The sequence below is a fragment of the Crocuta crocuta genome, unplaced genomic scaffold (genome assembly GCF_008692635.1).
Source record: "Crocuta crocuta isolate KB4526 unplaced genomic scaffold, BGI_CrCroc_1.0 scaffold1289, whole genome shotgun sequence".
NCBI classification, from domain to species: domain Eukaryota; kingdom Metazoa; phylum Chordata; class Mammalia; order Carnivora; family Hyaenidae; genus Crocuta; species Crocuta crocuta.
The window spans coordinates 1-13,531 of record NW_027529606.1 but is presented as its reverse complement, the minus strand read 5'-3'; the positions used below and the strand labels follow the sequence as shown (position 1 = coordinate 13,531).

The window sequence follows — 13,531 nt, the reverse complement described above, 5'->3', positions numbered from 1 at the left end:
ATTGTTTGTTCTAGCTTTGAGAAGAATGCTAGTGCAATATTGATTGGGATTGCACTGAATGTGTAGATTGCTTTGGATAGTATTGACATTTTAACAATATTTGTTCTTCCAATCCATGAGCAAAGTTTTTCCATTTCTTTGTGTCTTCTTTAATGTGCTTAATAATCTTTCTCTAGTTTGCATGATACAGATCTTTTCCATCTTTGGTTAGGTTTATTTGTAGGTATTTTATGGTCCTTGGTACAATTGTGAATGGGATCGGTTTCTTAATTTCTCTTTCTGTTACTTCATTATTGGTGTATACAAATGCAACTGATTTCTGTACATTGATTCTGTACTCTGCGACTTTGCTGAATTCATGTATCAGTTCTAGGAGGCTTTTGGTGGAGTCTTTCTGGTTTTCCATGTAGAGTATCATGTCTTCTGCGAAAAGTGAAAGTTTCACTTCTTCTTTGCCAATTTTGATGCCTTTTACTTCATTTTTTTTTCTGATTGCTGATGCTAGGACTTCCAACACTATGTTGGAAGTATTTTTTGATTATCAGTTCACTTTCCTAATCACTAATTTGTTCAATATTTATACTTATTCCTGTTCAGTTTTGGAAGATGGGATGTTTCTACAAACTTATCCATTTTTTCTAGATTGTCCCATTGTTGACATATCATTTTTTTTTGTATTAGTGTCTTACTATCTTTTGTATTTCTGTGGTGTCAGTTTTTATTTTTTCTTTTTTATTTATGTGGATCTCCTCACTTTTTTCTTGAGTCTATCTAAAGGTTTATAAATTTTATTGTCTTTCCAAAGAAAACTCTTCGGATGTTTGGGGTTTTTTTGGATGTTTTTTATTTATTTCTGAGAGAGAGAGACAGCATGAGCAGGGGAGGGTCAGAGAGAGAGGGAGACACAGAATCTGAAACAGGCTCCAGGCTCTGAGCTGTCAGCACAGAGCCAGACGCGGGGCTTGAACCCACGAACCGTGAGATCATGACCTGAGCTGAAGTCGGACGCTTAACCGACTGAGCCACCCAGGCGCCCCTCTTTGGATGTTTTTATATCTTTCCTATCTTTTTAGTCTCGATTTCATTTATTTCCACTCTGATCTTCGTTTTTTACTTATTTCTACTAACTTTGAGCTCTGTCCTTTGTCTAGTTCCTTTAAGTATTAGGTCTGATTGATAACTTGAGATTTTTCTTATTCTTTATGGCAAGCATTCATCTGTATATATTTGCCTCTTACAATTGCTTTTGGTGCTTCCCAAAGATTTATGAACATTGTTTTATTTTCATTTATCTCAAAGTATTTTTACATTCATTTATATTTCTTCATTGTTTATGAGCACGTTGCTTATCTTTTACAGGTTTTTTTTCTGTTGTTTTTTTTTTTCTTGTAATTGATTTGTAGTTCATGCCATTGTGGTCAGAAAAAAAATGGTTGATATGATATCAATCTTCTTAAATTTAGTGAGACTTGTTTTATGGTTTATTATGTGATCTATCCTGGTAAATGCTTCATGTACACTTGGAAAATATATGTAATCTGTTGTTTTTGGATGAAGTGTTCTGTATTTATCAGTTAAATTCATGTAATGTTTTGGTAGAAAACCCGGTTTCCGTTTTTATTTTTAGCCTGGATGATCTATCTATTGATGTAAGAGGGATACTAAATTCTCCTCTGTTATTGTATTACTGTCAATTTCTCCCTTTATGCCTGCTAGTATTGTTTTATGTATTTAGGTGCTCTGGTGTTGTGTCCATTGATATTTAAAACTGTTATATACTTTTTTCTTTTTTTTTAATAGTTTATTGNGCAGTGTTATTGCTGGGTCATAGGGAAGTTCTAGTGTTAATTTTTTGAGGAACCTCCACGCTGTTTTCCAGAGGGACTGCACCAGTTTACATTCCCACCAACAGTGTAGGAGGGTGTCCATTTCTCCACATCCTTGCCAGCATCTAGAGTCCTCTGATTTGCTCATTTTAGCCACTCTGACCGGCGTGAGGTGGTATCTCAGTGTGGTTGTGATGCGTATTTCCCTGATGAGGAGGGATGCTGAGCATCGTTTCATGTGTCTGTTGGCCATCTGGATGTCCTCTTTGGAGAAGTGTCTATTCATATCTTCTGCCCATTTCTTCACCGGATTGTTTGTTTTTAAAGTCTCTTTTGTCTGATATAAGTATTGTTATCCCAAGTTTCTCCTCTTATTTATCTGCATGCAATATTTTTTTTATCCATTTACTTTCAGTCTGTTTTTGTTTTCAGATCTGAAGTGAGTCTCTTGCAGTCAGCATATAGATGGTTCTTTTTTAAAAAAAATCCACTTTGCCATTCTATCTTTTGATTGGAGCATTTAGATGATTTATATTTAAAGTAATTATTAATTGTTATGCACTTACTACCAATTTGTTAATTGTTTCCTGTCTGTTTTTGTACTTCTCTGTTCCATTTGTCTTATTCTCTTTTTGGGTGATAACTTTCTCTAGTATTATATTTGACTTTCTTTTCATTTATTTTTTGTGTATCCATTATAAGCTTTTGGTTTGTGGTTACCATAAGGTTGATATATAGCATCTAAAGCATATAGCAGTCTATGTTAGGTTGATAGTCACATTTGGAACCTCAAAGAAGTTCATTTTTACTCCTATTCTACATTTTATGTGTATGTGATCATATTTTACCTCTTTTTATTTTTTAAACCCTCTTTTCTTTTTTTTTAAATTAATGTTTATTTACTTTTTGAGAGACAGAAAGAGACAGAGCATTAATGGGGGAGAGGTAGAAAGAGAGGGAGTCACAGAATCCAATGTAGACTCCAGGCTCTAAGCTGTCACTACAGAGCCCAATATGGGGCTCCAACTCAAACTGCGAGATCATGACCTGAGCTGAAGTTGGACACTTAACTGACTGAGCCACCCAGGAGCCCCTGAATCCCCTTTTCTTTCTATAATCTTCATACTTTTAAAAATAACTTTCATACTTCTAATTATTGCCTTTTCTTTAGTGCTTAAGGAAGTCTCTCTAACATCTCATGTAAGTCTAGTTCAGTGGTGATAAAGTCCTTTACTTTTGTCCTGGAAAGTCTTTATCTCTTTCAATTTTGAATAATAATGTTAACAGATAGAGGATTCTTGGTTGTAGGTATGTTCCTTTTAACACTTTGAATATATCATGCTATTCCCTTCTGGCCTTCAAACTTTCTTCAGAAAAATTAGCTTGTAGCTGTATGGGACTTCTCTTATAGGTAACTGATTCTCTCTTGCTGCCTTCAAACTTTTCTCTTTATCTTTCATATTTGACATTTTAATTATGTGTTATGGTGTAGGACTTCTTGGGTTTATCTGCTGTGGAACTTTCTGAGGTTCCTGAATCTGGGTGTCTGTTTCCTTCCCCAGGTTATGGAATTTTTCAGCTATTATTTCTTCACAAATTCTCTGCCCTTTTCTCCCTCTATTCTCCATCTAGGAACGCTGCAGATCAAATATTTGTTAATGTCCAAGAGATCCTTTAACCTACTGATTTTAAAATTATTTTTGTGGAAAAGGATAAGATGGCAGAGAAGTAGGGAGTTCCATACTTCCCACCTTCATCTCTCAAACTAAGAAGGCCTGAAGCCAAAGGACTCTGAACCCCAAGAGTCTGAAAGGAAATAAGATGGTGTCCACTAAGAAGACAGCCTTATAGGTGCATTATTGTGAACTGGGGAAGATAAAAACAGGCGACACAGAAGGGTGGAGGGGAGGGATCCCCTTCTGTGAAGAGACAAAGTGAAGAGTAACAGCGGTTGGGGAAGTATAGAACTCTATCTGGACAAGAGAAAACCCTCCACCCAAGACCGAAAAGGATCCTATCATCCCATCTCTAAATGTAGGACTTTCGGAAAGAGATCCTATCTTTAACTGCGGGGCTGTCTTTGGGCTAGGTGCCCAGGTCCCAAAAATTCCCTCTGGGATAGATGGTACTCAAGGGACACAGTCAGCATCATGAGGAATCAGTCCCCTGGTAAGAAGTGCCCTGGCTTGCGGGATTACAGTTAGGGTGGCATCATTAATGCACACGGAGTGAGAGCTTAGAACACAGCTGGGTGTGGGACATAGGCCCACCTTGGCTGCGCCCACAGGACAGTGAGAACGGATCCAAAAGAGTGATTTGGGACACCTAGTTCAAGGAAAAGGGACTGGAGGGTGGCCATTTTTCTCCTCACAACCACCAAGGTAGGGCCTCCTGGATCAGCCTGTGGGGCCCAAAATGGAGGGGAGACCTGCCTACACCAAACCACGCCCATCAGCACTGGGTAACTGACTTTTTACTGGAGCTGGATCAATGCTGGGGAAACAGACAGCCTCTCCCCCAAGACCAGCATGGATACATTGCCGTGATTAAGTCTAGATAAATTCTTGCTATTCAGATATACTCTCCTTTTTCTCAACCTTATCTCTTCCGTCCTCTGAGCTGGTTATTCTGCTTATAGGTTTGATTATACAGACATTTTAATCCATTCTCTTGATGCATGTTCTACACCTCCTTCTTTACCTTCATTTCTCCCTCTCTAAAATAATCAGACTATATAGTTTCTCCGGGTAACATTATCTTAATGTCTTTCTCCTCGCCTCTTGTGGTTTTCTCCTTTTTCTCTCTCTGGATTAAGCCGTTAGTCTGTCTGGTCAATGTTCAATTTCTCTTTCTCCCTACACCTGCCATTTCTCTCTGCATATGCTCTTCCATCAGCACTGCCTCCACCCTGCTCTCTATTTGTAGCTGGAATATCTGGTTTTATGCTTTTAGACTGTCCTTTGTCTTTTTTTAAAAATCTTTTGTCGGTTTGCTTGTTTGTTTGATTTGTTTATGTTTTAGTGTGTTTTTGTTCCCTGTGTGTTTGTCTGTCTGTTTTCCTTTCCAGGGTACCTCACAGAACAAACCAAAGTACACATGGTGGAGAGTCAGAAATATCACTACGAGTAGGGAAATAAAATAACCAGTCACAATAAGAGAGACCAAGGGACACCATTAAAAGAACACTTCCTGAATGGCCAGGCCCTGGATGGTATGAGCCTCCTTTAATATAGCAGTACCTGCAGGTGCAGAGCACATAACAAGCTTTTAAAAATGACAAGAGACAGAAAGTTGCCAAAATGTGAAACGGAAGAACTCTCCTCAAAAAAAATTCCAGGAAGAAGTGACAGCTAAAGAATTGATTAAAACAGATAAAAGCAACGTAAGTGACAAAGAATTTAGAACAATAGTATTAAAATTAATTGCTGGGCTTGAAAAAGGCATAGATGAAGGCAGAGATGCTATTGCTGCAATGATCATGGATCTTAAAAATAGTAATGATGAATTAAAAAATGCTATGAATGAGGTGCATAGTAAAATGGAGGTGGCCACGGCATGGATGGAAGAGGCAGAGAGGTGAATTAGAAGACACAATTATAGAAAAAGAGGAAGCCAAGAAAAAGACATAAATTGATCCAAAGGCACGAAAGAATTCGAGAACTGAGTGGTGCAAACAAATGGAACATTCTCCGTATCATAGGAATTCTAGGAGAAGAAGAAGGAGAAAGAGAAAGGGACTGAAGGAGTACCTGAACAAATCATAGCTGAAAACTTTTCCAGTCTGGGGAAGGAAACAGACATTGAAATCCAAGAGATACAGAGAACTCCCTTAGACGTAAATTGAATCGATCTTCTGCATGACATATCATACTGAAACTGGCAAATATATGGATAAAGAGAGAATTCTGAAAGCAGCTAGGGATAAAAGGGCCCCAACATACAAATGGAGACCTCTCAGAGTAGTTGCAGACCTATTTACTGAAACGTGGCAGGCCAGAAAGGAATGGCAGGAAATTCTCAACATGATGAGCAGAAAAAATATGCAGCCAAGAATCCTCTATCTAGCAAGCCTATCATTCAGAATAGAAGGAGAGATAAAGGGTTTCCTAAACAAACAAAAATTGAAGGAATTCATTATCACTAAACCAGCCCTACAAGAAATCCTAAAGGGAACTCTATGAGGGAAATGTTGCAAGGAACACAAAGGACCAGAGACACCACTACAAGCATGAATCCTACAGAGAACACAATGATTCTAAACCCATATATTTTTTTATCTCTNACAAATCAAAACCACACTGAGATACCACCTCACGCCAGTCAGAGTGGCTAAAATGAGCAAATCTGAACCCATATTTTTAAATAATAACGCTAAATGTAAATGGAATAAATGCCTCAATCAAAAGACATAGGTATCAGAATGGATAAGAAAATAAGATCCATCTATTTGCTGTCTACAAGAGATTCATTTTAGACCTGAGGACACCTTCAGATTGAAAGTGAAGGGATGGAGAACTATCTATTATGCTACTGAAAGTCAAAAGAAAGCCATACTTATATCAGTAACATTGGACTTTAAAGTAAAGGCAGTAACAAAGGATGAAGAAGGGCATTATATAATAATTACAGGGTCTATCCATTAAGAAACAATCTTATTGATAAGAATGTGCTAATAGCAGGGTACTTTAATACTCCACTTACAGCAATGGTTACATCAACTAGAAAGAAAATCACTAAAGAATCAGTGGACCTGAATGACACATTGAACCAGATGGATTTGACAGATGTATTTAGAACTCTACATCCTGAGGCTATGGAATTCACCTTCTTCTCAAGTGCACATGGCACATTCTCCAAGATAGATCACATACTGGGTCATAAAGCAGCCCTCAATAATATAAAAGAATTGAGATCATACCATGCACACTTTCAGATCACAATGTTAACAAGCTTGAAATCAATCACAGGAAAAAGTCTGGAAAATCTACAAAAACATGGAGGTTAAAGCATATGCTACTAAAGAGTGAGTGGGCCAATCAGGCAATTAGAGAAGAAATTTTAAAATATATGTAAAAAATGAAAAGGAAAATACAACAATCCAAACTCTTTGGGATGTAGCAAAGGCTGTACTAAGAGGAAAGTACATTTAATTTCAGGCCTATTTCAAGAAACTAGAAAAAGTGCAAATACAAAATCTAATAACACACCTTAAGGAACCAGAAGCGGAGCAGCAAGAACACCCCAATCCCAGCAGAAGAAGAGAAATAATAAAGATCAGGGAAGAAATAAACAATATAAAATTAAAAAAAAACAGTTGAACAGATCAATGACACCAAGAGTTGGGTTTTTGAAAAAATAAACAAAATTGATAAACCTCTAGCCAGGTTTCCTCAAAACAAAAGAGAGAGGATATAAACAATAAAATAATGAATGAAAATGGATTTCTTACAACCAATCCCACAGAAATACAAGCAATCATCAGGAAATACTATGAAAAATTATACACTAACAAACTGGACAACNAGGCCTATTTCAAGAAACTAGAAAAAGTGCAAATACAAAATCTAATAACACACCTTAAGGAACCAGAAGCGGAGCAGCAAGAACACCCCAATCCCAGCAGAAGAAGAGAAATAATAAAGATCAGGGAAGAAATAAACAATATAAAATTAAAAAAAAACAGTTGAACAGATCAATGACACCAAGAGTTGGGTTTTTGAAAAAATAAACAAAATTGATAAACCTCTAGCCAGGTTTCCTCAAAACAAAAGAGAGAGGATATAAACAATAAAATAATGAATGAAAATGGATTTCTTACAACCAATCCCACAGAAATACAAGCAATCATCAGGAAATACTATGAAAAATTATACACTAACAAACTGGACAACTTAGAAGAAATGGACAAATTCCTAAACACCCACACACTACCATAATTCAAATGGAAAGAACTAGAAAATTTGAACAGACCCAAAACTAGTGAAGAAATTGAATCAGTTATCAAAAATCTCCCAAAAATAAGAGTCCTGGACCAGATGGCTTTCCAGGGAATTCTACCAGAGATTTAAAACAGAGTTAATATCTATCCTTCACAAGCTGTTCCAATAAATAGAAATGGAAGGAAAACTTCTGGATTCATTCTATGAAGCCAGCATCACTTTGATTCCCAAACCAGACGGAGACCCAGCAAAAAAAGAACTACAGGCCAATATCCTTGATGAATATGGATGCAAAAATCCTCAACAAGATACCAGCAAATTGAATTCAACACCATATAAAAGGAATTCTTAACCATGATCAAGTGTGATTCATTCCTGGGATGCAGGGCTTGTTCAATATTCGCAAATAAATCAATGTGATTTATCACATTAACAAAAGAAAAGATGAGAACCATATAATCTTATCGATAGATGCAGAAAAAGCATTTGACAAAATACAGCATTGTTTCTTAGTAAAAACCCTCCTGAAAGTTGGGATACAAGGAACTTACGTAAACATCGTAAAAGCCATCTATGAGAAGCCCTCAGCTAACATCATCCTCAATGGGGAGAAACTGTGAGCTTTCCCCCTGAGATCAGGAACACGACAGGGATGGCCACTCTCACCACTGTTGTTTAACATAGTGCTGGAAGTCTTAGCATCAGCCATCAGACAACAAAAGGAAATAAAATATCAGAATTGTCAAAGATGAAGTCAAACTATCACTTTTCACAGATGACATGATACTCTAAATGGAAAATCTGACAGTCTCCACCAGAAGCTTATTAGAACTGATCCATGAATTCATCAAAGTCGCAGGGTACAGCAAGTGGTTGCATTTGTATATACCAATAATGAAGCAACAGAAAGAAATCAAGAAACTGATCTCATTCACAATTGCACAAAAAACCATAAAATGCATAGGAATAAACATAATCAAATATGCAGAAAACAACCTCCTTGACCTCCACCGCAGCAACTTCTTACTTGACACATCCCCAAAAGCAAGGGAATCAAGAGCAAAAATAAATGATTGGGACCTCATCAAGATTAAAAGCTTCTGCACAGCAAAGGAAATAACCCAGAAAACTAATAGGCAACCAACGAAATGGGAAAAGATAGTTGCAAATGACATATCAGATAAAGGGTTAATATCCAGAATCTATAAGGAACTCACCAAACTCCACGCCCGAAAAACAAACAACCCAGTGAAGAAATGGGCAGAAGATATGAACAGACACTTCTCCAAAGAGGACATCCAGATGGCCAACAGACACATGAAACGATGCTCAGTATCCCTCCTCATCAGGGAAATACAAATTAAAACGACACTGAGATACCACCTCACGCCAGTCAGAGTGGCTAAAATGAGCAAATCAGAGAACTCTAGATGCTGGCGAGGATGTGGAGAAACGGGCACCCTCCTACACTGTTGGTGGGAATGTAAACTGGTACAGCCCCTCTGGAAAACAGTGTGGAGGTTCCTCAGGAAACTAACAATAGAACTCCCCTAGGACCCAGCAATAGCACTGCTAGGAATTTACCCAAGGGATACAGAAATGCTGAGGCATAGGAGCACATGTACCCCAATGTTCATAGCAGCACTCTCCACAATAGCTAAAACATGGAAAGAGCCTAAGTGTCCATCAACAGATGAATGGATCAAGAAGATGTGGTTTACCTATACCATGGAATACTACATGGCAATGAGAAACAATGAAATCTGGCCATGTGTAGCAACATGGATGGACCTTGAGGGTGTTATGCTGAGCGAAATAAGTCAGGCAGAGAAGGACAAATATCATATGTTTGCACGTATAGGAGGATTAGGAGGAACTTGACGGAGGAACAAGGGGGAGAAGAAGGGGGGAAATGGTGGGGGAAAGGGAGAGAGGCAAACCATGAGAGACTCTTGAATGCTGACAAAAACTGAGGACTGATGGATGGGGGGGGAGGGGGGATGGGCATGGAGGAGGGCACTTGTGGGGATGAGCACTGAGTGTTATGTGGAAACTAATTTGACAATAAACTATTTGTAAAAAAATAAAAAATAAAAATGGATTAAGGACCAAAATATGAGTCATGAAAATCACAAAAATCCTATGAGAAAATGCAAGCAGTAAGGTCTCTGACACAGGCAGTAAACAGTTTTCTAGAGGTGTCTCCTGATATAAGGGAAATAAGAGCAAAAATAAACTATCAAGACTTCATAGAAACAAGACTTTGGCACAGCAAAGTAAACGTTCAACAGAACTAAAAGGTAACCTACTGAGTGGTAGAAAATATTTCCAAATATCATATTTGATTAAAAAACTAATATCCAAAGTGTATAAAAAAGTTTATAAAACCCAATAACCCAAAAAAGAATAATCCAATTTAAAAACTGGGCATAAGACAAGAATAGACATTTTTCCAAAGAAAACATACAGATGGCCAACAGACATATGAAAAAATGGTCTAGATCACTGATCATCAAGTAAATGCAAATCAAAACTACAATGAGATATCATCTCACACCTGTCAGAATGGTTAACATCAAAAACACAAAAACCACAACTGTTGGCCAGGATATAGAGGGAAAAAAACATTCTTGCATTGTTGGTGGAAATGCAAACCGATGCAACCAGTGTGGAAAACATTATAGAAGTTCTCTAAAATATTAGAAATAGAATTAACCTATGATCAAGTAACCACAGTATTGGGTATTTATCCAAAGAACACAAAAACATTAATTCAAGGGGATACATGCTCCCCTATGTATATAGCAGTGCTTTTTACGATAGTCAAATTAGAGAATCATCCCATAGATAGACATACATACATAGATGGTAAAGAAGATGTATATATAATTCAGCCATAACGAAGAATGAAATCTTGCCATTTGCAATGACATGAATGGAGATAGATAGTGTAATGCTAAGCTAAATAAGTCACTCACAGAAACACAAATATCATATGATCTCATCCACGTGGAATTTAAGAAACAAGAGAAACAAGAAAGGAGAAAAAAGAGATAGAGGAGCCAAGATACAGACTTTTAAATATTGAGAACAATCTGATGGTTACCAGAGGGAAAGAGGTTGGTGGGATGGGTTAAATAGGTGATAAGGATTAAGGAGTGCACTTGTTGTGTTGAGCACTGGGTGATAGATGGATTTTTTGAGTCACTATAATGTGTACCTGAAGTTAATATAACATGGTATAAATGGAAATAAAACAAAATTAAATTAAAATAATTTAGAACAGCTATGTTCTCAGTAGATATTTAAATGTTTAAAAATAGATTTATGATGTTCTTAGGTTTTATAAATTTATTGAACTGGCATTGGAACATATAATAAAAATCCCTAACAAACCAAATGCAGCAATTACAGAAAGAATTATATACACTTTGACAAGTTAAATTTATCCCAAGAAAGCAAGTTTGTTTTAAAATCTGTTAATTAATTTCATACATTAAATTAATTTATTAGAATAGAATATAAGCAAAAATAAAAGTATAATCTCAATAGACACACAAAAAGCATTAGACAAAATGCAACACTCTTTCATGATTAAAAATACTAAATTAACTAAGAATTGAAGGAAATTTCCTTAGTATTGTAAAAGGCATCTATGAAAAACCGAGAGCTAACATGTACATAATGATTGCAAAGTGGATTCTATCACCCTGTGATCAGGAACAAGACAAAGATGTCCTCTTGCCATTTCTATTTAACATTGTACTAGAAGTTCTAGCCATAGCAATTTGTCAAGGAAAAGAAATAACAGAGATCCAGACTGGAAAGTAAAACCATCTTCATTCACAGATGATATGACTGCGCATATACAAAACCCTATGGAATCCACTAAAAATATTAAGCTAATAAAAGATATCAGCAAGTTTGTAGGATACAACATCAATATACAAAATAGTTGTGCCTTTACACCTTCAATGAACAATCCAAAAATGAATTAAGAAAACAATCCAATTAAAATAGCATGAAAGAACTTCTGGTCCAAGATGGTAAGGTAAAAAGACTGAATTTACCCACTCTACACACCCATCAAATCTACACCTATTTGTAGAGCAATTCCTCCTGAAACGTAACTGAGGTCTAACTGGACAATTTCTGCACAACAGGTGGTAAGGAGATCACATAGGGAATGAAGAGAGAATGAGACAAGGTAACAAAGGGAGCCCCTACCCTTATGCTAGAAACTGCAATGGAGAGGAATAATATTAAGAGACCATCAGCAGGTTTATCTCCCCTGGGACACAGGAAAAAAAGCTGCAGTGTAAAAGGGCAACTAGAATATAAACAAACCAGCCCCAGAACTCCACCAAACCTCAGGGAAAATCTTGGAACTTTCTCAAGGTCAGAGGATCTGGCAAGTATCACAGTTTATGTCCCCCCTACCTTGATAGCACAACCAGTAGCAAGGTCCACGCACCATAGATGACCTGCTGCCTCAACAAGTCCTGAGCCTCTAGCCTACACAAACTCCAGATGCTCTGGAATACAGGTGCAAAATAGCTGCTGTATAAAAGAGCAACTTGAATATATAGGACCCAGCTCTAGGACTCTACCAAATGGCAGAAGAGCTGTTGAAACTCTCCTTGGGTCAGAGGGCCTGGAAAATAACATGGTGTATGTTTCCACTCCACCTAGATAGCATGGACAGGAGTAGGGTCAGTGTATCCTGCTTGCCTACTGCCTTGGTGAGCCCTGGGTCTTTAGCCCACACGAGCCTCAGCTGTCCCATCAGGTCACTCCAACACAATACACACAAAGACACCCCTATTTAGTCCTCACTTAATCTGCAGCCATCTCACCAAGGTGACACAGGTGCAAAGCACCCTGGAACAGTCCAAGCCCACACCACTTCAACTGCGGATGATTTTCCAGGGGATGTCCAGTGCAGAGCATCCTTAGAGATCCCATCCCACACCTGTTTAGGCCCCAGCTGTCCAACTTGGGAGCCCTTAAGCTGAGTGCCCTGGGACATCCCAGGTTGCACCCAGATCAGCTCCAGCTCCTCCATCAGGGTGCCTCTTCCCAAAGAGTACTTCAATACCCAGTAGCCCATGTCCTGCCTTGGTTCTAGCCACCCCACTAGAAATTCCCCTGCATGTAGAGCAATTTTGCACCCACCTCAGCTTCAGCTATCTTTCCAGGACATCCTCAGTGTGTAGAATCCTGGTATCATTTTGGCTCACATTCTCTTCAGCTTCAGCTGTCTTACCATGGTGCCAACTACAGGAGAGACCCAAGACTGCCCCAGCCTGTGCCCACTGAAGTTCTGGCTATCCCACTAGGGTGTCTCCAACACAAACTAACACAGGAGTCCCAGGTCACAATAGCCACAGTTAAAGCCACTGTTCACACCAGACAGCTAAAGTCAGAAGGCACACACAGTCTACACAGAGGAGGAAAATACACAAGATCATTCCTTCTGGTGTGGGAAAGGTAGTTGTTCTACCTAATTCATAGAAACAAACATGGAAAGCCAAGCAAAAGACACAAAGGAATATGGTCCAAATGAAAGGCCAGAATAAAATTTCAGAAAAAGAACTAAATGAAAAGGAGATAAGAATATGCCTGAAGGAGTTCAAAGTAATTATCATAAAGATTCTCACTGGTCTGGAAAGAAGACTCGATGAGCTCAGAGAGAACTTCAAAAATGTATTTAAAAATATAAAAAAAACAAACAACATAGAGACCAAAGAAACAATTGAACAGATC

The 13,531-nt window shown here is 37.9% G+C and overlaps 1 protein-coding gene across 1 annotated transcript in view; it reads right to left on the bottom strand.

The window, feature by feature from the left end:
• Positions 1–12,875, bottom strand: part of ITIH6 (inter-alpha-trypsin inhibitor heavy chain family member 6) — a 42,164-nt gene extending 29,289 nt beyond the window's left edge. Inside the window, 1 exon segment of the mRNA XM_077761933.1 lies at positions 12,669–12,875. Within this exon segment, the coding sequence (XP_077618059.1) occupies positions 12,669–12,875 (207 nt within the window).
• Between the last annotated feature and the right edge of the window lie 656 nt (positions 12,876–13,531).